This window comes from Petaurus breviceps, unplaced genomic scaffold, assembly GCF_028583685.1.
Source record: "Petaurus breviceps papuanus isolate PSGF00001 unplaced genomic scaffold, PetGlider_PUasm1.0 90750, whole genome shotgun sequence".
NCBI lineage: Eukaryota > Metazoa > Chordata > Mammalia > Diprotodontia > Petauridae > Petaurus > Petaurus breviceps.
In genome coordinates this window covers 4,132,611-4,159,087 of record NW_027187335.1, presented here as the reverse complement: position 1 = coordinate 4,159,087, position 26,477 = coordinate 4,132,611, and the positions used below count along the sequence as shown (strand labels likewise).

Genomic DNA, 26,477 nt, shown 5'->3' with positions numbered 1-26,477 from the left:
CACACACACACACACACACACACACACACACACACACACACACACACTAGCTGTGTGACCTTGGGCAAGTCACTTAACCCCAATTGCCCTCCCCTCTCCAAAAAGCAAACAAAAAAGGGCAAAAAAAAAGAAATGAACAGACCTCTGAAGTCTGTTCCCCTGTGTAAAGTTGGGATGATTATGTCTGCCCTACTTACCTTATATTTTTGATGGGAGAATGAAGTGAGCTGATACTTTAAAAAGGAAAAAACACAGTTTAAATTCAGGCTATGAGTAACAAAAATAGCAGCCCCTCTCAGGGCTGGGTTTGGGGGCCTGCAGAGTGCTTGCCACTGTCTTTGGCCCTTCATCTGCTGCCGTCAGGAGTCTGTGTACTGTTTGTTATTACCCTCTGTCCTCAAGGCTGTAAGAACACCACCTTTCTTTCTAGTCTGAGCATGTTCTCTGGGCATACATGGACAAGCCCCCAAAATAAAGCTGGGGAGGTATCCTGAAGCTTCCCCACCTTAAGCTGCCAAAGAAAGGTTGTCCTTTGGCCATTATGGGTCGCTCCATATCTCCTTGCGTGTCCTCCTGGCAGTCTTGTGAGACACTATTCTTCCATTTTACAAAAGAGAAAAAATTGAACAAGGTGGCTTTACATTAACCTGTGATGGAGCTGGGGATCCCCGTCTGTGGAATTCCTAACTGTCCTCTCCATTGTCCTATGTAGGTATGAAAAAGGTGGGGGATGGATGAACAATAATGACATGTTTGTATAGTACTTTAACAACTCCTTACATTTATAGAACACTTTCTTCATAGCAGCCCTGTGAGGTAGGTGGTATAAGTGTGATTTTCCTCATTTTTTACAGGTGAGGAAACTGAGGCCCAGAGAAGTTAAGTGAGTTGTCCAGGGTAATATAGCTAGTAATTTTCCAAGTCAGGATTGGGACAGGTCTTCTGACTCCAAGCCCAGTGTTTTTTCCACTGGACCTCACCGCTCCACACCTTGTCATCTCTAACAGGAGGCTACTTGTATCCTTTCTGGATATTAGCTTTGTCATCTGGTTGAATAGCAAAGGGGCACTGGGAATGAGCTGAGGTGGAAAAGAAAGAAGAGGAGGAGGGGCGTGGTGAGGGGAGGGGAGTGTAGTGATGTGAGACAGTGCCCCAGTTATTCCGCACTGGCAAATCCTCCTGCTTCCCCACTCCAGAGGCACGTGTCCCCAGCTTTGAAATACACTTCCTCCTGTCCTTGGCATCTGGCACTGTGGGTTTTCTCTCTGGCTGGCCTCCTCCCTCATTCCCTGTAACCCCTTAGATCTGCTGATGTCTGCTGCCATCAGGATGCTGTGGCAGCTGAGGCAGAGGGCCTCATGGCTCTCCTGCTCACAGCTTCCTACTAGCTGTCCCCTCTGTGACACCAAGCAAGTTACTTAACCCTGTTTGCCTCAGTTTCCTCATCTGTAAAATGAGCTGGTGAAGGAAATGGTAAACCACTCCAGTGTCTCTGCCAAGAAAACCTCAAATAGGGTCATGGAGAGTCAGACAGTTGAAAAAACTGAACAACAAAAAACTTCTTAGACCACTGAGAAGGAGACTGGTGGGGGAGCTTGGTCAGGTGTGTCCCTGTATTGGAGTGCTCTTTCAGGCTTTTCTGATCTCCCTAAATTCATTCATTGACATCTCAGCCTTGGTGCCATGTCTGATTCCTTAATAGAAGGTTCAAGTCTGCCTTGGTCTTATTGTCCTCCTCAACCTTGGAGGCCAGAGAAAGAGAATTCTTGTTAGTGTTGTTGACAAAAGCAGCAGTGATACACACACACACACACACACACACACACACACATCATTAACTTCAGTCTAGTAGGCAAGACAAGTTGCCTGTCAAGTCAGACATGCTGTATGGAGTACTTATTTGTGTCTTAGGGCTAGCATCTCATGCTGGGTACCACTGGGGCTTACCTGAAGAGCAGGCCTCTTCTCAGACTTTGGCTCCACTGAGAGCTGCAGGTGAGTGACAGATGGCAGAGGGTGACAGGGGAGAGGAGGAGGAATTGCAGAGACTAGAACAAGCAGGAATGTACCAAGTGCATTTCTTTTCCCTAGCCAAAATGGAGTATTAATTAGTGTGATTTGGGGGGATGAGAGCATGCCTCTCTCCCATGTCATACAACCTATAAAGTCAGCTTCTAAACGCTTTGATTGCTACATATATCAAACACTCTGGCCAAGGGTCCTGCATCCTTTTCCTGATGAGAAACTATTTTTGATTTACCAACATAAGTTTATATTTAAAATGCTAAAGTTAAATGAAGCCTACTATTAATTAGAGACCTGGTATTGCATGCCATCGGCCAGGATGTTAGAATTAATTTATTTAAAAGACATTAAAAATTCCAGGCAGTTAGGTGGCATAGTGGGATAGAGTGCTAGGCCTGGAGTCAGGAAGACCTGAATTCAAACCACACATTAGATACTTCCACATACAGCTGTGTGACCCTGGGCAAGTCACTGAAACCTATCCCAGCCTCAGTTTCTTTATCTTTAAAATGAGGAATAATAATGACCACCACCTCCTGGGGTTATTGTGAAGATCAGATGAAAAAAAGCATATGCAAAGCCTTTTGCAAACCTTAAAGCACTATTTAAATACTAGCTCTATAGTTTGCTATGCTTAAGGGCACTGTCTTTGGTGTTGTGGAAGATTCAGAAGTAAAGAGGATATGATTTCCCCTCAGTGAGGCTTATGGTCATGAGCTTTAAGTGTGTACTTACAGAGACTAAGGTTTATGCAATCATTGAGGACAGAAAAGGAGATGAAAGGTGATAATGTCATAGATCTAGAACTGGGAGAGATCTTAGAGGCAATTGAGTCCAATTCCCTCTTTTCCAGATGAGGAAACTAAGAAGTATTAAGTGACATGGCCAAAATCATAGTAGTAATTAGCTGAGCTGGATTTGAACCCGGCTCTTCTCACCCCAGATGCACCTCCCAAGATGGCTGAGCCATTTCTGAGTTACCTTACCCTTGTGAAATGATGTGAGAGGAACAAGGAGAAGGAGAAGGAGGTGAAGAATGAGGAATAAGAGATAGCTGGCTTTGCATTTTCATTGCCTGCTACCTCCAGTCAAAGCTTCTTAGCTTCCTGCCCCTCTTGGGTTGGCCCTTAATGTGCAGAATGGGTATAGGCAGCTGCCTCTGTCCTCGTCAGATCAGGTAGGCCGTGGTTCCCTGGTTCCTCCCGCCTGTATGAGGTGTAGTGGGGAGGGGAACACAAGCTGGAGCCCTTCTTTCCGAGTTAGTTTGAAGTGCTCCCTGTGTATAGATGGTAAGGCTTGATAGATTAGTTGTTGGCAGTCAGTGTGTTGGGGACCCTGGCTTTTTTTCCTTAAACTCTGAATTTGAAAGGCAAATTCCCTTTCTTTTGTTACTGAATGTTCCCATGTGCATATGAAGTAGCCTAGTTACCTATTACAAATAGTGGCAGACACATGTTTCATTGTGAGTGTTTACATTTCATGCCTTTGGCTAAATTTCTAACTTCACACCTTTGCTTGTATTTGTGCTGGCAACTTGATCCTAGGCAAAGGGGAGCATGGAAAATAACTCTGATAGACTTTAAAACTGTTGACTTTAAAAACTACCTCAAAGGGGTTAATTTACTCAAGGTCACATAGCTAGTTAGTTGTAGTCCAAATCTGCAGGCTTTCATTCCACTAAAGCAGCTGTCTAGATTGGACTTTTGCTCCCAAACTAATGGTTTGTTTATTTAACTTACCTCATGGGAGGCCCTTTTTTAATGGACCATAGATTTAGAGTTGGAAGGAACCTTTAGAGGTCATTAAGTCCAATCCTTTCATTTTACAGATGAGGAAACTGAGATCCAGGAAGGTTAAATGCTTGCCTAAGATCATTAGCTAGTAAGTAGCTGGATCAGAATTCGAATCCAGGTCTTCCTGACTCTTAAGTCTGGCATTCTACCCACTATACCACAACTCTCTATTTTCATTTTGTGAACATTTCCTGAGCACCTGCTATATATGCCTTTCTTGATCTTTTTTAATGCTAGTACCTTCCCTCTGTTCGTTATCTCTAATTTATCCGGTCTACAGCTTATTTGTACAGTTTTTTGCATCTCATGTCCCTCATTAAACTGAGAGCTTCTTGAGAGTAGGGTCTGTCTTTTGCCTTCCTTTGTATTGTCAGTACTGGGACACAGTGCTGAATATACAGTAGGTGATTAATGAATGCTTATTAGATGACTGATTATGCTGCCTATACCTGACCACATACAAAGATCTTTTCCTTTATTGTTGAAGGACATTCACTAAATGTATAGGACTGTGGAGACTTGAAATGAGTTAGAAAGACTCCCATATACCCAGATGTTGTCCAGAAGGAGCCATTCCCAAACTTAATCCTTGACTAAGCCTTTCTTTAAACTCAGCTCACGCTATGCCAGTGATGCATGGCAGTCGCTTACTTGGAGGGGAACATCAAAAATAATCCTCTGGGAACTGGTTCATGCCAAGATCAGAAGGTTGTAGATTTGGAATTATGAGGAACTAGTTCCTACCCCTACATCCCCCCAACCATTTTACTAGATGAGGAAATAGACTCCCAGAGAGGCCAAGTAATTCACAGGTACGTAGTTATAGAAGCAAGATTTGAATTCAGGTCCTCTGATCCTAAATTGAACATTCTTTCCACTTCACCATACTTTACTTCCCCTCCCCCAAAGAGAATATCATATATAGCACCTTGATAGTTAGAGACAGACTGGTGGAAGAGGTAAAGGAAGCAGGCTAGGATTTCTACTTTGCAGAGTTTCTTAAACTTTTTCTAACGTATGATGCCTTCAGAAGTCTGTGGATCCCTCCTCAGAATGATGTATGTAAATTGAGAAAATTAGATATATAGAATGACAGAGAAAACCAATTAATTCGAAATGCAGTCATCAGAATAATTTTTTGAAAAAAAACAAACGTTCATGGGGCCTCAGGTCAGAAACCCTTATTTAAAGACAAATATTTATGCGTCTGCCCAACATCCCTGTATGTCCTTTTCCTAAACCAGACAATTCAAAAGGAAGTATAGCTTATTTTGAGTCCTGTGGTTGCCAGGGAAGGAATTTCCCACTAACTAGATTGTCTCCGGGGAGGTCACCTTATTGCTACTGCAGAGATAAAGAGAGCTACTTATCAATTTAGAATGCAAGAAATGGGAGCCTGCCTGGTCTGCTTGTTGTGGACACCTGCTTTTGATGCTTCAGTATTACATGGAATTACACTCAGATGTATCTGTGATCTTGTTCATGGGAGGATTCTCTCCAGTGATGCAGGTCACAGCCCTTCCATGCCCATCCATATGGTCCATGTCTTTCCACGAGTTTGACACAAGGGGTCCGTCCACCTGAAGTGCTGAGATTTGCCCTTGCTTTTTCTTGTCGTCAGGTGGATTCCTGTGAAGCACAAGGACCTCTCTCTGACCACATGGCCAGCCCAGTTTCTTTCTCACTCCCACATTTCTTGGGTGACATCCTTGATTCTACTTCTCCTTTGCAATTCCTTGTTTATAGGAATTCCTTGTTCATATCCATCACATGCCTGTTACCCTGAGGGTGAACTTAAATGGTAGTTCTTTTGGGTGGCTGGGAGTTAAAGAACACATAGACATGGTGGCCCTATTTTCCAACCCAAATCTTGGAGAACAGGATGTGGTATTCATTTTGCAAAAGATACTCGTTTTGCGAAGGATATTCATTTAGCAAAGCTTTGTTAAAAGTAGACTTTTCTTGAATTTTGTAAAATTCAAGACATGTAGGTATCTGTCCACTCTGTAGGAACTTTCAGTGTCTTAAAATTTTTGTAGAGTGGGATAAAGAAAATAGAAACTTTGAAGAATTTACCCAGCGCAAAGCTGAATGGAGGCACTGCCTAAATCTAAGTAGCTCTCCGGGCTTGGGAGTCTGGCTTTCCTTAATACCCCAGGAGCCTGACTGGAGAAGGGGATAGCGGAAAGATATTTTATTTTGCAGTCAGTGGACTTGGGTTTGAATCCTTGCTCCACGACTTACTGTGTGAGTCATTCACCTCCCTGGAATTCATTCCAATCATCTACAGAGTGATAGGGTCAGGGGTTGAGCTTTATAACCTCCACGGTCTTTTCCAGATCTAAATATAGAATTCTAAGGATGAGGTTTTGAGAATTACAGGGATCTCCAAGGCATAGTAGAAAGTCCTCTGCCTAGTCATAGGCATCATCCCTTAAATAAGTTCTTGAGTTTCAGCCATAGTCTGAGATGTTTGCAGTGGCTAATGACCATTAATGATTAGTAAATTAATAGAATAAGTACTTAGAAGACACTTCCAAAGAAGGTCATCTTGACTAGTTCCCTTGTTTTAGAGGAGATGAAAGTGAAACTCAGTTTGTTTGACTTGTCCAAGATCACACATTTAATTAGTGGCACAGCCAAAACTAGAATCAGTCAGCCATCAAGTACTTATTAAGTGCCTACAGCATACTTGTCAGATGCTCACAATCAGGTACAAAGAATGGAACAAATACCATCTGTAGGAGAACTCGGATCTCCTGACTGACAAGGCCCCCAAATATTCTTTTCACTTTATCATCTGCCTAGATTGAACCTGAGTGTTGCTACTTGTGCTCCCAAACTAGTATTTTGTTTATTTAACTAATGAGGGATATGTCCATAGCTGGGGCACAGGGAAATAATTAGATATGGAGAAAAACTTAGTAAACTAAAGCTTAATTTATTACCTTGCTACATCCATAAGTCAATAAATTATCAGTCTGTGTCAACATGGGCACAATTGACTTGGCTTGCCGGTCATCAATAAACATTAATCAACCAGTTAATGGGATATGAACTGCAAAATTCCTTTTAAAATTCCTGCATAACAGGAAGCACCCAGTTTTCAGCACTCTTCTTTGAAATTAACACGTCCAGTCCTTTGACAGAAGGGAAAGCCAGCTTTGGGGAGAACTGATGTCTTTCCAGCTTTCTTTGAGCCCCTTTGATCCACCTTTTTTTTTTTCTCCCAGATCCTCCCCAGCCCTTCCTGGAAGTCTCTGTCATCAGGACCCTTTTAAGAAGAAGAGGCAAAGAATGCCTTTTGTCCTCATCTCCCCTCTCAGTCTTAATTCCCTGCAGAACCCAATTCTAATTCATACCAGAGAAAACACTAGCGCACATGTTTTGGGGTTTTGGCTTTTTGTTTTTTCTTTTTTGAAAGCGAGTCTCACATAATTAATTAGCAAATGTGGCTTGCAGAAGGAGGGAGGCCTGCAAGACCTCATTTGCATCTCTGAGAGCCAAAATCTGCCTGCTTGGCTGGGCTCCTTCTTGGAAGTTACAATGCAGATGTACAGCATTTGCAGAGAAGGCATAGTGGGAACTTGGGCAATTGCAGATTTCTTCTTCCAGAGAGCGTGGGTAAGGTTCTAGGGGCCCAGAGCAGGCCACCCTACCTATATTCTTTCTGATGTATAGAGGATGTTGGTATATTAGTATTACATTGAATCAGGTTGTCCTTAGGAACTCCTTAAAAGATTTGACTGAAATACAAAGGCATGGATTACTGGACATGGGGTCAGAAAGACTGCAATTCAAATCCTACCTCAGATACTTGATAGCCGTGTGACCCTTGATAAGTCACCTAACCTCTGTGTGCCTCAGTTTTCTCAGCTATAAAATGGGAATCATAATAGCACTTACCTCCCAGAGTTGTGAGGATCAAAAGAGATAATATTTATAAGTGCTTAGCGCAGTGCCCAGCATATAGTAGGTGATTAATAAATGTTTGTTTCTTCCTTTCTTGCTAGCTGTGACCCTGGACTAATTACTTAACTTTTCTGAGCCTTAGTTTCCTCATCTGTGAAATGAGGATAGTAATCACCTCTACTTCCCATGATTATTGTGAAGATCAAATGTGCAGCGTTTGTCAAATCTTAAAGCACTCTCTACATTCCAGATCTTATTACAGAATATTGTTGTCCTGAGGCTCATTTCTCCTATCTAGCTCTTTCTCTAAACTCTTGGCTTCCTTGCCTTCCTTCAAGGCTCAGTTTAAGATTACACCTTCAGGAAGAGGCCTTTCCTGGGTCCCCCCCCCCCAACCCCATTACTTCCCTGTGCAGTCACCTTTTGGTTACATTATATATACCTCGTTATATACATAGCTTTTTGTGGAATGTCTCCCTTTAGAATGTGATCTCCTCATGGGCAGGAATGGCATTTTGTATTTCCAGAGCTTTAGCATAGTGCTCGGCCACTCAGTAATTGGCTTAATGCTTAGAAGGACTGGATGTCAATTAAAACAATTTTTTTTTAAATTGCTGTAATTTCTCTTCTCTGTGCAGATGCACTTTAAATACAAATAATTACAAGGAGATAATTATAATATGACTTTGAAATAAAAATTCTCATCCTACTATCTCTATTTTCTTTGCTTTATGAATTAAAAAAAAATACCCTCTCTCAATTGATGCAGCTCGGTCCTGTGAGGTATTCTTAAATTCTAATCCTTCTATGAATAATGAATATGCTTGTTGATTGACCAATCAAGGACTTCCTGGAGAAGGCTTAAAAGGTTAGTATGTGTTCACTACAATAATAATAGCATTTATAGACCGCTTTAAGATTTACAAAGCACTTTACATGTTACCTGATTTGATTCTCATAACCACCCTGTGTGATAAGTGTTCTTACTATCTCCATTTCACACATGAGAAAACAAGAGGCAGGGAGAGGTTAAGTATTTACCTAGCAAGTCCAACCCTCTCTCCACCACTCCACCTGCCTCCTATGTGTTAAATCTTATTAGCTACTGTAGAGGATAGTTTTCAGTGGGTAGATTAAGTTTGGGTATAAGTTCAAACACATTTATTTCATTTGTTCCAATGTCAAGAAACACAAGATCAAAATCTGGAATGTGTTCTCTATGCGGGAAGGCAGGAACTTCTTTCTCACAGCAGCGGTACCCATGAGAAAGCACTGTCCTCAGCTAGATAAAACCTCCAGGATGCAGCTCTTCCCTTTTGTCCCCAAGGAAGTAAAGAAGACTTAAAACTGAATGAGGAACTGAAAGGTCATCTGGAGGCCTTGGCTTTGTCCACTGACCCCTTCTTCATGCCTCCCACCCTGAATCAACCATATGCAGAGTTTCACAGACCAAGTAGAAACCTGTGGGCTTCCTGCTTCTGCCTGGAACACATTTTAGTGAAATCTGAATGAGTCTCTCTGTTTTCATACACCTTGGCAGTGACAAGCAGTTGGAATGAGGCAAATTCAACCATCCTTGACTCTCACTATTTTATGTTTTTAATTTAAAAGTAGCAGTTGTAAAGTTCATATTAAACTATGAAACCAGGACCAAGAGCTCCCAGGACATGACCCTTTTTGTTCCTAAGCCCTCCCTTACCATGAAGAAATACAGGATAAATTCCATTAAACCATTTTCTGACATTATTATTATAGTGCGTTGGGGTCAGCCCTGGAAGTCTAGGTTCTGTTTTTAGCAGGAAATCCATTGACTCCATTAGAAAGGCAACATAGTCTGGTCTAGGGGACTCAAACTTTTTTTGTGTAATGGACCCACTTGGCAGTCTACAAAAACCTATGGATGTTGATGTTCTCAGGATCATGTTTTTTAAGTACCTAAAATAAATACATTGGATTATGAAGTTAACCCATTCTATCGATAGGAACTCAGCAGAATGGTTTTTTTTTCTTTTTAAAAGTATTTTTAATGTATTTTAACCTTTTTCCTTTTTAAATTTTGAGTTCCAAATTTTCTCCCTCCCTCCCATACCCTTCCACACCATTGAGAAGGCAAGCAATATCAGCATGTGAAATTATGCCAAACACATTTATATATTAGACATATTTTTAAAAAACAAGAAAAAGAAAGTGAGAAAATTATACTTCAATTTGCACTCAGAATTCATCAGTTCTCTCTGGAAATGGATGTTTTTTTCATCTTGAATCCTTTGGAATCATCTTGGATCATGGTGTTGATTAGGGTAGCTAAGTCTTTCACAGCTGATTATCCTTACAACACGGCTGTTACTGTGTACAATGACCTTCTAGTTCTTCTCACTTCACTTTTCATCAGCCCACATAGGTGTTGCCCATCTTTGCTGAAACCACCCTCCTTGTCATTTCTTATAGCATAATAGTACTCCATCATAGTCATATGCCATAATTCCCCAATTGATGAGGATCCCCTCAATTTCCAATTCTTTGTCACCACAAAAAGAGCAGCTATAAATGTCCTTATAGGTCCTTTTTCTTTTTCTTTGATTTCTTTGGAATATAGACCTATTAGTGGTGTTGCTGAGTCAGAGGGTATATACGGTTTTATAGCTCTTTGGGCGTAGTTCTAAATTGTTCTCCAGAATGGTTGAACTAGTTCACTACTCTACCAGCAGTTCATTAGTGTACCTATTTTTCTCTTCTCCCTTCCAGCATTGATTATTTCTGATAGATGTGAGGTAGTACCTTAGAGTTGTTTTAATTTGCATGTCTCTAATGAGTAATGATATAGAGCATTTTTTCATATAACTATAGCTAGTTCTGAAAGCCGTCTGTTCTTGTCCTTTGACCATTTATCAAGTAGAGAATGGTTGTTATTTTTATGAATTTGACTCAGTTCTATACTTAGTATACATTTGAGAAATGAAGTCTTTATCAGATAAACTTGCTGGAAAAAATTTTGATATTACTTCATTGTCTATGGTACCTTTTAGCAAAACATAGCTTCCCTGGTTATACCTTTTAATTAAATCTGTTTTTGCTTTTGCTTTGTCTGAGATCATGATCTCTACCCCTGCCTTTTTTACTTCAGGTGAAGTATATTAGATTCTGTTTCAACCCTTTATTTTTACTCTGTAAGAGTCTTTCCATTTCAAGTGTGTCTCTTATAAACAGCATATTGTTGGATTCTGGTTTGTATTCTATTCTACTATCCATTTCCATTTTATGAGTGAACTCATGCCATTCATATTTGCAGATATGATTACTGTGTATTTCTCTCCATCTCATTTTCTTCTTTACCCTCTCTCCTTGTGTCTTATTCTTTCCCAAAAGTCTACTTTACTTTTAACCATTGCTTCCCTTAATTTGTCCTCTTCTATCATCCCTCACCTTTTTCTCTTATTCCCTTCCCCTTATATTTCCCTATTGGGTAAGTTATATGTCTAAACTCATCTGAGTGTGTATATATATATTCTTCCCTCTTTGAACCAATTCTGATGAGAGTAAAGTTCAAGCATTGCCTGCCTATTTTCTCCCCATGTAAAAGTTTTCCCTTGCATGCCTCTTTTATGTGAGAAAATTTTCTCCATTGTGTCTCTCCATTACCCCTTGTTTCAGTGCATGCCTCTTTCTCACCACTTCATTTTTTGGAGATCATTCCAACATATTGACTCTCATCCATGCCTTTCTAACTACCCTAATAAGTCATGACCAAAGAAAGAGCCTAGACATCATATTTCAAAAATTTATCAAGGAAAACTGCCCCAATGCCTTAGATCCAGAGAGTAAAACAAAAAATGGAAAGAATTCACCAATTACTTCCTGAAACAGATCCGAAATAAAGTTCTTAGGAGTTCTATGTATCATCTACTAGTCTTTCATGTTACATGTTTGACTCTTGTGTTAGAATGTCAAATTTTCTATTCAGCTCTGGTCTTTTCATTAAGAATGCTTGAAAGTCCCCTATTTCATTCAATATCCATTTTTTTTCTCCTGAAGGATTATACTCAGTTTTTCTGGGTAGGTTATTCTTGGTTGTAATCCCAGTTTCTTTGCCTTCTGGAATATCATATTCTCAGTCCTCTACTCCATTAACATGGAAGCTGCTAAATCTTGTGTGATCTTGACTGTGACTCCACAATATTTGAATTGTTTCTTCCTGTCTGCTTGAATTATTTTCTCTTTGATCTGGGAGCTCTGGAATTTGGCTATAAATAGTCCTGGGAGTTTTCATTTTGGATCTATTTCCGGAGGTAATTGGTGGATTCTTTCCATTTTTGTTTTACTCTCTGGATCTAAGGCATTGGGGCAGTTTTCCTTGATAAATTTTTGAAATATGATGTCGAGGCTCTTTCTTTGGTGATGGCTTTTAGGTAGTCCAATAATTCTTAAATTATCTCTCCTCTATCTATTTTCTAGGTCAGTTATTTTTCTGATAAGATATTTCACATTTTCTTCTATTTTTTTTCATTCTTTTGACTTTGTTCAGTTGTTTCTTGATGTATCAAGGAGTCATTACTTCTGTTTTCCAAATTCTAATTTTTAAGGAATTATTTTCTTCAGTGAGTTTTTTTCCATTTCTTTTTCCATTTGGTCAGGTCTGTTTCTGAAGGAAAGCCTATTCTGCTTTTTAAAGAGTTCTTCAGTGAACTTTCGTTTCTCTTTTACCATTAGGCCAGTTCTTTATTTTTTAAGGTGTAGTGTTCTTCAGTATTTTTTGTCCTATTTTATTATTAATTCTCTTTTCATAATTTTCTTGCATCACTCTCATTTCTTTCTCCAATTTGTCCTCTACCACTCTTATCTCTTTCTTTAACTTGTCTAGGTATTCTTGTGAGACTTGGGTCCAATTAGCAATCTTTTGAAGCTTTGTTTTTTTTCACATTGTTGTCTTCTGAATTTATGTCTTGGTCTTCCCTGTCTCAGCAGTAGCTTTTTATAAAGTTCAAATTCTTTTTTTTTTGGTGTTTGCTCATTTTCTAAATCTATTTCTTGATTGAACATTATATTAAACTTGGGCTCTCTTTGTCTGGTGGTGGGAAGGCATTGCCCCAAGGATCAGGCTTTTTTGTGATGTTCTTTTCAAAGCTAGTTCTGGGGGTCTGGAAGTTTTAGGTGCCTCCAATGTGATATGATATGAGAAGAGATGTGGTCACTGTTCTCCACAATATTTTTTTAAAACATTCACAGACCCTAAGGTTAATAACCCTCTGTGGATATTATGGCCTAAGAGTTAGAATAAATCTGTTTTTCAATCCTGGCTTCAACATTTACTGGTAGTTTGAGCCAAGGTGAGTCACTCTCTGGGTCTCAGTTTACTCTTCTGTGAAATTGAGATAATACTGGCACTGCTTATCTCAGGGGAAAGGAATGACCATTTATTAAGTGCCAGTCACTATGCTAAGCACTTTACAAATATTATCTCATTTTATCTTTACAATAGTCCTGGGAGGTAGGTACTGTTATTCACCCTGTTTCACACTCGAGAAAACTGAGGCAGACATATTAAAGTGACTTACTCAGGGTAAGTTTCTGATGCCACATTTGACCTTGGGTCTTCTTAAAGCCAGGTCCAGCCCTCTATGCACTAGTCTCCCTTGCTGCCTCATGGGGTTGTTGGTCAAGATTTATGTCATCTCAAATCTCTGTACACACACTGTACATACACTGACTAGACCTACTGTGTCAAGGTTAGCAGGTCAGCTTCCCTCCATGGACTAAAGTTTTACAATCATGAAAATGGTTAAAATTCTACTAGTCTTGCTTTTTTCAAGAATAATGTGGGACAAATAAAATAGCAGATTCCTGAGCACCAAAGAAACAAAAGATATGATTGCTACTAAATTTTGCTTCCTCCTAGAAAAGTAGGCCAGCCACTACCATTGGGGACTTTTTGGGGGTATTTCTGTTTCAAAATTCCTCCTGTGTCATTGCAGGTCAGATATTATCCACAAACCGCAACACGCCAAGTCCCATTGACCCTGAGACCATCCAGGTCCCTGTGGGTTATGATCCAGATCCAGCTGACTTGGCTCTCTCCAGCATCCCTGGCCAGGAAATGTTTGACCCTCGAAAACGCAAATTCTCAGAGGAGGAGCTCAAACCACAACCCATGATTAAGAAAGCTCGAAAAGTCTTCATTCCTGAAGATCTGAAGGTAAATTGGAACTGGTAACTAGGCTGGAGAAAGAAAAATTCAAAGGGCTACCTGAGGAAGGTGATGGTGTATTATGGTTGGGAGACATGGGGTTTTGGTTGTTCTTTCTTTGGGAAGAGGGCAAATTACTCCATTTCATTGTTTTGTGGTTTCTCCCATTCCTGAACACCCCCTGGTCCCTTTGTTTTTTACACACACACACACACACACACACACACACACACACACACACACACACTCTTAGGAGAAACAGCAACATTTTTAAAGAGTTTTGAAGCCTTAGCAGAAAGATAATACAGTCATTCCTTTGTTATGTACTATATAATATTCACTTTGTAGTTTATGCTAGAGGAATGCTTAATCCCAGGTTGATTTATCTCTACCTTGCTGAATGAAAATAGAATGAGGAAAGCACTATTCCTGGAATATATGTGTTATATTATAAAGCCAAATAAAAATGATTTTTTTTCAATTATATAGTGTTTGGAATAAGATATTCTTACCAAATTTGGGTAGCTCTAAGACACTTGACTTATGTAAATTCAAAGTAATGACATTAAGCAATAAGTTAATGTTTATTGGTGGACTGGTCACGGAATGAGAGCAAGAGATAACTGACTTCAGAGTCAGACAGTCTGGAGGAGCACTTTTACCATTTTGAGTGTACACCTTTTGGAGGATTTATGGAAGAATATAGACAAGAGTTACATCGAATGAAGAGGCATGGATGGGATGTAATCTGCTGTGTCGTTGGAAAGAATAACTATGGCAGTGGGATCTCAGATCCACTGATGTATGTAGAAATAGCTCTCTGCCCCCTCTTCCTCCCCACTCCTGCTCATCCAAACCCAAATATGGTACACAAAGTAGAAAACTCTTTTTGTTAGAATGGGGGGGGGGATGTAAGCTTTCTGGAACAGATTTATATTAATGGTTCCACCTTCAATTTCTAGAATGATCCCTGGGAAATGGGGGGTAGGGGTGAAATATCAGTATTAACTCCTATAATAGGCAAGTTTAAATTCCTGGCAACACCTTCAGGTATAAGGTCGTGGTGAATCTTTGTTGCATCGTAAATCTCAAGTTGAAAACTAGATTTTGAAGGGACAGAGAAAGTAGAGTCTGCCATCCTTAGCACAAGATAGAAAAGGTTGAAGTACACAGCAAAATATAACCTAAACCCCAGTTCCTTGGGGTTAATTAGCTAAAAAGCAGTGATAAGTGATGGCTACTTAGTATTGGAAACCTGTAATCATTCATACATTCATATATTGATGGGGTTTTTTTCCTAGCAAAAATACTCAGTGTCATAATAAGTACAAGTCATTGTTATGGGTTTTAAAGGGAAAACAAAGATGATGTATGGTCCCAGCTCTCAAGGAGCTTACAGTCTAGTGGGGCTGATATTTGTGATAGTAATAATATGCCTTCTCCTAATTGATTGATGCTTCTTGATTTATTTCCTTATTACCTAAATTCCATTTATACCTCAGACCCTGATCTGTTGCACTTAAGCTAGAGGGGCCCATCTAATACAACTTTCCAAGGCATTTGAAAGTTTCCCAGAGTGCTACTGAGTAGGGCTATCCCATTCCAGGAGAAAGCCTAAAAAGAGTTCCTCAGACTCAAATGACTTTGGCAGGTAAAGGATGTGATGGCCAAAGATTTCATGTATTCTTGATGGCAAAATGATTCTTCATCACATTTTATGCTCCTCCCCCAACAAAAACAAGTTGCCCCTTGTAATTTTTTAAAGCTAAAAGTAAGCAACAAAGCAACGTGAGTAAAAAAAATACTGTGAAGACTGAACATACTTGAACAAGAATAAATGTTGTAATTGGATAAAATGTAGAATACAGTTAATTAATAGTGCGTAATTATTATTATACCAGGTGATGATTAGGCATAAAAGGCAAGCAGCTTATGGAAATGACTAATTATTAATACTATTACAAAACCTACAAAACCCCACACTTTTAAAATCATGGAGGGGAAAGGAGGATAATATTATGGAATCATTGAGTGATGGCCCTTCTGAAGACTTTATTATTTCTGACTCAAGAGGACCAAAAAAATCAGGTCTTACTATTTTCTGGAAGGTTTCTGACACTCCAGGTTTAATTTTTCTGGGAATTTCCAGGTTTATTAATGTACCCCTTCCCATGTAATTCTCAAGGCAGCAGAAGTCAGGACAGGGCAACCTCTATGTTACCAATTCAAGCTTGGCTTTGGATGAGGTGTCTTTTGACCCTCTCTCATAAAAAGTAGGATTTCCCCTTATTGAGAAATAAAGATGAAATTGGGAATCATAGAAAGGAGAATTTCTGGGCCAGTGTTCCCCTAAGCCACTTTCAGAGAATAAATTGGGATAGGAAATTTTAAAGAAATATTTACATCTTTTGATTTATGAGTCCAAAACCCAAAATAACTCCCCCATGATTACAGGACCTACTAGCATTCTACTAATTATGAATTCGTTTGAGTTTAGGAGCGGACATCACAGGGAAATACTAAAAGAGGAGACTGTCCTCAGTATAAATCAGTTTCATCATATACCTGGAATGTCAGAACTGGGAAATAATCTTAGAGGTTCCATCTAGCATACAGTTTTGTGGGTGAGGAAACTGAAGGACACTAAAATCACAAGAATTGTGATGGGGCGGGGAATGGCAGGAAACATTTTAGAGGATGGACTCTTAAGGGAGAGGGTACCGTAGTAGGAGCTTTGGGCAGCATGACAACTACTTTACCCTGAGACTCGGAGAGGTGACAGAGGAAAGGGAGTACAGAAATGGAAATGAGAAGGGGCCAAAGAAACTTTGATATGTTGCCTAAGTCTGGCTCTTTTGCTTCCCCTCCCCTCCTAGAGCCATATTTCTATTCCCACCCCTTACTTCCCCCAGCTTCCTCTAAGGAAGTTGGAATGAATCATAGAATAATTATTTCAGAAGTTAGAAGTACCCTTAGGGACCATAATAATCCACCCCTCCCCATTTTACAGATGGAAACTATGGCCCAGAAAAATGAAGTGACTTATCTAAGGTCATTCAGCTAATGAGTAGTAGAATCGTTTAATTTCAAGCAGACCTGTTCCAAAGTATTTGTCCATGCTGCTAAATTTCTACAGTTAAAAAACTAAGAGGATTAATGAGCAAAGGCTGCTGGGAAAGTTAAGAAGTTGGATAGCATTCAGTCAGTTAGCTTGGTTAGGAAAGCAAGCTGATTAAACCAGTCTAATGCAGAGAAGGGCATGAGGGCTTTGATGTGAGGGTGGGAGGTATAGAGGTAATTTTTGAAGTATGAGGCACTTTGCAAGAAGGCAGGGCTGGCTGGGGGAAGCCTGAACGTAGTGATTTCCAGGGGGAGGAGGATAGAATGTGCAGGCTCCTTAAGGAGCTCCAGGAAGTGAGGTGGGCAGAGAGGAAAAAGCTCTCTATCCTAGGGTCCTGGGATGGAGACCGCCGATAATTTACTCGTCCCACAGTAAGAGCTCCCTGATCACCATCTTCTCCTTCATCCTCTACCTATAATGGACCATACTGACCATACTTGAGAAATTTTAGCTTGGCTTTCTTTGTGAGCAGACCTCATGGTGACATGTATAAGGTACCTGGTTGACAGGAATGGGGGCCATGGCTAGCTTTGACATGCCAGACAGAAAGTATGTGCGTATAGGGAGTAGTAGAAAAGGAATAGATATTTATTAAGTGCCTACTATTTACCATATAACCTCACAACAACCCTGCAAGGTGGGTGCTATTATTACCGCCATTTTAATAGTTGAGGAAACTGAAGCAAACAGGTCAACTTGCCCGGTGTCTAAGGCTGGATTTGAATTCAGGTCTTCCTGATTCCAGAGCAATGCTCTATTTGCTGTGGCACCAGCCACCTCAGCAATGGTTTCTATAGCATGCCCTTCAAAGATAATTCTATTTCCCCTAAGACTTTGGGCATGAAAAACAGATCTCAAAGTACTGGGAGCAGACGTAAGGAGGTAATTTGGGCCCTTCTGACATAATCACATGCATTGACCATGACCCTTATGGTCCTCTGGGAAGAATAAGAAGATTAGGTCCCTCTGGGCTTCCTGGTTGGCATGTGACTGCAGACTGCCCCTTTCAGTCCGGGATTAAGAGATTTGTTGTTGCAATTTGTTAAAATAAAGAGGGATGGGGCTCAGGTGGCATCATAAATGAATTGCCTAAAGCTGATTTTGAGAAGAGGGGGGACCTAGATAAAAAGTTTTAAAGCAAGATTTATGCAGGGCGTTTTCCTAAGAGGATTTTCTTTTATTTTTGTTTGGTGGAAAGAAGGATTGCTTTCATATCAGCCAGCACTAAGTATCTAAGTATCAACCAGGTTAAATAAGGTCCATAAGAAAGGTCGTCAGGAAACTACAGAATCATGTGTATATATGTGCATATGTGTGCAAGTACTTCTATATGTGTACACATACATGTTTGCAAAATGTTGGATGAGAGAATAAAAGGGTCCTAATGATAAAAATTTCATTGAAGAGTATGGAAAGTTGGACTGTGAACAAGTTGCTTCATCTCCTTGGGTCTCAGTTTGCCCCATTTGTTGAATATTCCCCGGTCACTCTGTATCTCATAGAAACATTAGGACGATGATCAATATAGTGTACCTCTTTGAAGTCCCTAGTGGAAAGATTATATTGTCAGCTCTTATTTATCCATAATATAATATTCACTTTGTAATTTGTCAATGATGTTTAATGCTATACTGAATGTAGATAGAGTTAGAAATACACATGAACACAGATTTAGAGAGAGAGAACTATATATAGAATTAGGAATATATATACATATATACATGCATACATTTATTCATGCATATATACATATAGATGGAGGGTGTCATCAGCATTTTCCCAAAAGCATCAAATGACTTGTGTGTGCGTGTGTGTGTGTGTGTGTGTGTGTGTGTGTGTGTGCGCCCCATGTGCAGCATGTAGACCTAGGTGAGAGAAGGAATACGGGTGCATTTTCCATTTTTAGGAAACACCTCCCTCATCACCCTTCTGACATTTTGTTTAGTTAAGACAGAAGAGAGGAAAGAGAGGAAGAAGGAAGAGAGAGAAAGTGAGGGAGAGAAGGGAAGAGTGACAAACAGAGAAAGAAAGAGGGAGGGGGGAAGAGAAAGGGAGAGAGTGCTATTAGGAATGCATACATAAGTATATATATGTATATACACATATATTAATATATCAAAATCTCTCTATATATCTCTAGATATATTTGTCTACATCTATGTGTGTATGTACCTGTACATGATATGTATATGAGATTGAGAGCCAGCATGTCTTAGTAGATAGAGAGTTGATGTTAGAAATATGAAAACCTGGGTTCGAGTCCTGCCTGTGACACATATTGATGAATATGGGCAAGACTTTTAACTCCTTAGTGCCCCCAGGCAACTCTGTGAGATTAAGTTTTATAAAGGTTGCTGATATGCAGTGATAGAGGAAATTTTTTCATAGAGAGTTCCCTACATCAATGAATTCACAGGTCTGTAAAAAACAAAAAAAGGGGTGTATGTAACACTTTTTCTTGCTTGGGCTGTGAACCCCTTGTCTGATGGGCACATGTCCAATCCTTTCATGAGCCTCTGACCTTGTTCCCCACTGGTTAGGAAGAAAGCCATCATTAGGTAAGGGCAGAGCCATAACTAGGGTTGAACAACCAGTGCTGTGACAGATGGAACTTGTGATAAGCCACAGTAAATGACCCGATCCTCAGTCTTGCCACTTTTACAGAAAGGCATTCTTTTGCTGTTTGCTCCTAAATGTGGTTTGTGGTACTGTTCTAGGCTCAAACATTCCTCTAGAGCTTTAGGTAAGGGTTGAACTACATAACCTCAGAAGTTCTAAGAGTCTCTGACAGCACACAGTAGCAAGTCAAGAAAAATGACTCCACTCTCCTCAGTCCAGTGTGGAATCTATCCATTGGATGTCTTGGGCATCTTGTGGTTTTGCTGAAATCTAATATCTTGTTTCTTTTCTTCCTGTAACTAATGAGCAGGATGACAAGTACTGGGCGAGGCGTAGAAAGAACAACATGGCGGCCAAGCGCTCCCGAGATGCCCGGAGGCTGAAGGAGAATCAGATTGCCATCCGGGCTTCATTCCTGGAGAAAGAGAACTCGGCCCTCCGCCAGGAGGTGGCTGACTTGCGGAAAGAATTGGGAAAATGCAAGAACATACTTGCCAAGTATGAGGCCAGGCATGGCCCCCTGTAGGATGTCATTTTTGGTGGGTTGGCGTTTGAATAGATGGACAGTGTTTCCTGTTTGATAACACCACATTCAAACCAACCTTGCTGTCATCAGCACTTTACTAGAAGCATCAACAAAAACTGACTTACATTTGTGTGTATGTATGTGTGCGTATATGGATGTGTGTCATGTGTGCGTGTGTGTGTACATACACACACATACATTGGATGTACCTAGGTGGGAGAATGAGCACGGGTGCATTTCCCATTTTTATGAAACACCCTCCTTATTCCTCTTTTCTCCCATCTCTGACTTTTCATTTAGTTTAAAAAAAAAGTGCCACATTTTTACTTGGACTATTATTGAGAACAATGGTGGCTATTCTCTCTCTCTCTCCTTTGTCTCCTGCATCCTGGCCCTCTCACCCCAGTCAGTGCTGCTTCTCCTGAGACCTTTATGACTCTTTCGACCCCTTTCCTTGGATTTAGATGGAAAGATCCCAGTTTAAAAAAAAAAAAAGTAGATCTCAGTTTTTAAGAATACAAGCTATTGTTTATGTTTAATCAAATGTTAAATGCTAATAAGGTGCACAGGATAACTTAGTGCTATACTGCAGAAATCTTAATTTAGAGATTGCTTTCCTCATATTTTTAAATTCTGGTGATACTTGTCTACAAATCTCAAGTGTTGTTTAGATTCCTTAGGGCCCCCGTCTTTACTTATCCGTGTCTGCTAAGTTTCCTTTTGAGTCTCCAAGCCCCAGCTATGTAAGAGCACCGTGACTAGGGCACACAGAGTGTTTTTTGCACTGTCTGTACCTAAAGCAATAACCCTGTTGTATGCTAGAGCATGCTGCCTGAGTCTTATTAGTGGACGTAGGATCATTCCCTACCTGAGAGTTTCATTGTCTTAAAAAAAAAAAAAAGAGAAAAAGGAAAGTGAAGCATTTTGAGTATGCCCAGAACATCCCCAGATAAGAGAGGCAGAGGAAGATGCTGGGCCTATAAGAAAATGGGCAATTTATTGATATCAGAGCCAAATAACAAGTCTCACCTTCATCAGCTTTTGACACCAAATGGAGTTTAATTTTGTCTCCCTCTTCCCCCACACTTCTTTTGACATTTTTCTCCCCTTGTTCCAGTTGAAGATGGCAGATATCCAGAATATAGTTCGGTGGTTTCAGATGTTTTTTCTTTCACTTTTGTAAAATATATATACATGTATATTTTTTTGTGAACTCTCTCTTGCTGTTTCTAAAAATGATTTTAATTCAGTTAGTAAGTTGGGTGTTTTTTAAGCCCTGCCTCTCCTTTTCTTCCCTACCCTGGTGTTGTTTTAAAATTATTCATGAAATAATAACAATTCTGGAATTTCCTTTGTTGCTTTATTCCTGATTGCTTTAGGATGTAAGTTCTGTTATAAAGTGGACTTCTGAAAAAAAAATGAATGTAAAGACACTGGTGTATCTCAGAAGGGGATGATGTCGTCATAAACTGTGGTTAATCCAATCGATTTGAATGTTTACTCTAGACCAAAAGGAGAAATTATTAAAAAAAATTGTTTAATGTTTATACAGAGTAATTATAGGAAGGTTTTTTTTTGTACAGTATTTTTCAGATACAAATACTGACCATGTATTTTGAAAGACATATATTATATATAGCAAAGAGAAAAGGAAAAAAATTTATTCCATGTTTTAAAATTATATAGCAAAGATATATATAAAAATATATATATTCACCATTATTGTACAGAGAAGGAATGCTTTGGGGTTTTTGAAATCTTTACTATTTCAAGCCAATCACTGACTCATCAGCATGTTTTCTGCTGTAAATGAAAATTTTATGACAGTACTGAGACTTGCCACAATGCTTCATGCTTGTAAACACATAAGGAACTTTTTTATTTTCTTTTAGGAATTAAAAAGTAAGTCAGTCAATATCACCCAGAAGCACAAAATGAATTTTAGTCAAATATTTATTGAATGATAACAGTATTTTTTAGGAAAAGCATCTGCCACAAAATTTTCATGTTCACTCTAGAATGACATATTGCTGGGATGGGTTTCCTGCTGCAAGTATTTGGAACAGCCCCATTCTCTCTTGCAGACAAATGTCTCAAATACGGCATTGAAATGTGGGGTGAATATCGGTGCTAAGTGTTTGGTCCGTAATTCGCTAGATGTTTCTCCTTTAACAAAGATTGTTCCTTGTTTCACTGGAGTGTATTATGTCAACAGATTGCAATGTTGCTGAAAAAAAAAGATGGAACATTTTGTTCTAGATTAAATATTTCTTTTATTCAATGAGATTTTCTAATTTCCTGCCTCCTGAGTACCCTGTTCTTCATGATGTCTCACTATCAGTCCTTTAGTAATGTCTGTGTAGTAGAATCTTTGTGAATGTGGAAAAATTGATATACAGGCTAGGTTCTTAGCCTCCTTCTGGCATTCATTCTGTCCCTAAACAGCAGCTCATGGAGGGAGATAGATAAGAGCAGAGTGGAAATTCATGTCAACTAGCATCTGAAAAGTTGACTTCCCAAAGGTAGAGTAGAATGGGATAGTATATCAGTTCAAACTCAAATGATTGTGAACTTAGAATTTTGGGGAGGCAGTGGTTAATTGTAGTGGAATTGGTAATTGACATATTCTTAATAATATGGGTACATTTAAATAGCCATAATTAACAGTTGTGAAGTCAGTGACAGAAATTATATCTTGCAAGTGGAAAAGTGCATTTTGGACCATCCTAACTCTTCAAAGTATAAAAAGGCAGCTGAGCAAACAGCATTGGTCTTTCTTGGAATGGGCTTATTTGTTAAGAATTAACATCACAGATGTTTTCTGTGGAAAAGGAAAAAAAAAATAACCCACCACATTCTTTCTGTTGTGTGCCAGGAGAGGTTTTAAGCAGCTACCTCATCTTTACAACACTTCTGAGTCTGCGCAGGTGCCTTATATCTGTTGCGCTCTCTCTCTCTCTCCCCCCCCCTTTCTCTCCTTCTCCCTCCCTTCCTACCTCCCTCCCTCCTTCCTTCTCTCTCTCCTTCCCTCTCTCCCTTACCTTCACCTTCTCAATCTCTGTCTCCCCCACCTCCCAGTTGAGCTAATCATGCCAGGAAAGTTAATCATTTTGGTCGTTGAAGTGGAAGTTCTCTGATTTGGTGAGATCTAGAGTAATCAGGACAGGGCAGTCAGTCCAGTCACCCTTAGAACAATGTTGATAGAACATTGTTCCGTTATACAAATCATGTTATCACTTTTATCCATCATTATAAGCACCTTACAGGGGTTAAAAATCTAGGGATTTGAAAAATTGTATCACCCCAAAACAAATCGAGTTGAAACTTGAATTAGGAGTCTGCAGACTAGAAACTTTGCTGGCAGCCGCCCTTGACAATTCCTTTTGACTAGACTTGCAGAGAAGTCTCAAAAATTTATCAGCCAGAGCAAGTTAGCAGCCCACTCTCCCACGAGGGGATGTTTATGGACAACAGTAAATTCCTTCAACAAGTAAATACTCTTCATTCTATTTCTGTGGCTTCTTTTGGCCCATGTGAAAACCACATTTGACCAGATAGAGATAGAGTGACTGTGAATGGAGCCAACAGTGCAGAATAATAGACATTCCCTCAAGTAAGAACTTATTTATATAATGGATCTTGTCAGTCACCCAGGGTTTGGATGGATTAAAATTTACACTGGTAAAGGAAGTACCTATGCCTCAAAGGCCATATTGTACTTTAAATATTATTTATAAGGGGGAAAGCATGATTGCTTATTGGAGCAATACCATAGGAGGTGGGGTTTTGCCCTTGTACAGGGAGAACCCGACATAGATTTAAATCAAATGATTACAGGACTGAGTCCAGGCAAAGTGGCCAGCTCTCCAGGTGGTATTCACTCTCTTCCCTGAATACTGCCATCTCCCCTCTATGGCTCCTCCATTCCTACATTTCCATAAGGCCTGAGGTCCCTGCGAAGTTCTCCTCTCTGCATCTGGGAGTGAATTGAAAGTCAGCAGAAATGAGCCTTGGTGTAGGCTTAGTGGCTTGTATTTGACTGGCAAGATGAGTGCCCTTTTGTTCTTTTAACTTTACTCCTTTGCGATACTTAAGGACACTGGGATCTTTCATTTGAGACCACCAGACCAATCTTTATCCAGTGATCAACCATTGTAATTTTGGGGAAAACCACAAGATTGCATCTGTTAAATAATTTGCGTTCACCTAGGTGATCAACTGAAATTGTGCATCATGATACAGGATTGCATCATATATGTTGTTCAACCCAAACCTTTGTCTGTTATTCTTAATGTTTAATAAACTTTGAACATTTGTCTTCTCTTCCATGTATCTGTACTTTGGTCAACCAGTGATTAGAACTTACTCCTTCCGTTTTGATAGTGATTATAAACCATATTTACAGAGATCTCTCTGAGGTTTTCTAAGCATTTTCTTCACCAAATGAGAGGCAGTTCCAAGTAGCAAATAGAGAATTGGCCTCAGAGCCAGAAAGATATGGCCCCTGACATATAGTGACTGTGTGCCCCTAGGCAAGTCACTTAGCCCCTCACTGTTTTAGACAACTCTCTAAGACTCAGTTACACAGAAAGTTTTCACCTATATTGGTAGAGGGAATTTCCTCAACTGAGAATTCTCTGTATCAATGATTCCCTATCCCACTTCTTTACCAAAAGCCTCTGAGATGGTTAGAATGATACAGGTAGTCCAATAAGAAAAGTGGCAAATGTGGTATGGTGCTTGAAGAGGGGGATAGATGAAATAATATTTCAAAGTCTTTGCCAAGAAGATGAATAGGATTTATATGGAAAGAAACAGCCTTAACTCGGTGGTTCTTTTGCCATTGCAGTGAATTTGATGTATATTAGGCAGGGGGTTTGATGAAATAGTGAATGAGACTACCACATCTTCCCATTTAGCGTACAAGGAAATGTACAGGGAAACCAATGAAGAAATCATCCATGAAGAGTCTTGACTCACCTTGACCTTCAGGTGTCTTGGTGGAAACGTGGCTCAGGTGAACAGTGGAGAGACAGCTGGAGTTCTGGTGGGAGAAACCTGAGTTAACCTGCCAGCTCTCCTACCTAATACCTGTATGACTTGGACCTCTCGATTTCCTCAGTTAATCTCTCTGCTTTAGTTGCTACATTTGTAAAATGAGAGGGTTGGACCAAATGAATGCTGAGTTCCCTTTTGGGTCCAAATCTATAATTCTAGGACTCTGCTGTTCCTTCCCACACAATCTTAAATGTTTTGCCTGGATATTCTTGAAAGTAGGTGGGCTTAACCCCAGGGGATGGTTTTTATAGGCTCTAAGCTAGGTATACCTCCAGAAGGTAAAGTGTCTGAGCATCTGTTTGGGTGGTAGTTCCTGATATAGGTGTCTGAGTGTCTATTTGGGTAGTAGTTACTGATTTAGGTGTCTGGGCATCTATTTGGATGATATTTCTTAATTTAGATTGAGACTTTTTATTTTCATTGAGGTTGCCTGAGAAATTAGAATCCAGCTCTTCCCCTGAGAAAACAACCTCCTTCCCAGGTTGGATTGGGTTACCTTAAACATTAAATGCCCTTTTTGAGGAGAAAAATAATGAGTTATGGTGCGCCTATTATTTGCTCAAGGATCAGAAGCTGAAAGATGTCTTAGATGGAGGTCATCTAGTCCCACTTCCTAATTTTTCTAGATCAAGATACTGAGGCCTAGAAAGGGGACAAGACTTGCCCCAGCCCACATGGGGAGTAAATGGCAAAGTCAGAATTCAAACCTGTCTTTTGACTCCAGGTCTAATATACTTGATACTCAATCACTTCCTTCTCAAGGTGAGGCAAAAATTTTTAAAAGCTTCATGTTCTCTTTGGGAAGCTATTAAATGCTGGTGTAAAATGTAGGAGCTGGTTGTCCCCTTGGGAGTTCCTCCCTGTGAGGCACCACTGACTCTTCTGGAGCCTGTTGTCTGCTTCCCTAGACCCCTACACTGTGAGTAGACTTATCACATGTTCCCTGTAGTCGAAGGTCTTTGTCCTCTACATTGAAAAAGAAAAGAAAAAAGGAAAACTCCAGATCCCTTAATGTCCATATAGAAAACTCCCTCCTCTTCTATCTGCAAATTCATTTCATCTCTTGGAAAACGTTGTTACTGAAGAGCTTCTCCTATCCTTAAGAGGCCATAAAGTTTTAGCCAGGAGCTATAGAGAAGAAGCCAGGAAATTATCCCTTTGGAAAATGATCTCTTGATAAAGTATATAGATTCTCTCTCTCTCTCTCTCTCTCTCTCTCTCTCTCCCTCCCTCCCTCCCTAT

The 26,477-nt window shown here is 39.9% G+C and overlaps 1 protein-coding gene across 3 annotated transcripts in view; it reads left to right on the top strand.

The window, feature by feature from the left end:
- Positions 1-24,500, top strand: part of HLF (HLF transcription factor, PAR bZIP family member) — an 82,212-nt gene extending 57,712 nt beyond the window's left edge. For 2 of the 3 annotated variants that reach the window (XM_069067466.1, XM_069067468.1), the window contains exons 3-4: positions 13,700-13,920; positions 19,959-24,500. In XM_069067466.1, the coding sequence (XP_068923567.1) occupies positions 13,700-13,920; positions 19,959-20,177 (440 nt within the window). In that variant the 3' untranslated portion in view covers positions 20,178-24,500. The remainder of the gene's footprint in view (positions 1-13,699; positions 13,921-19,958) is intronic. The other variant, XM_069067467.1, reaches the window with a different exon arrangement.
- Positions 24,501-26,477: the final 1,977 nt, after the last annotated feature.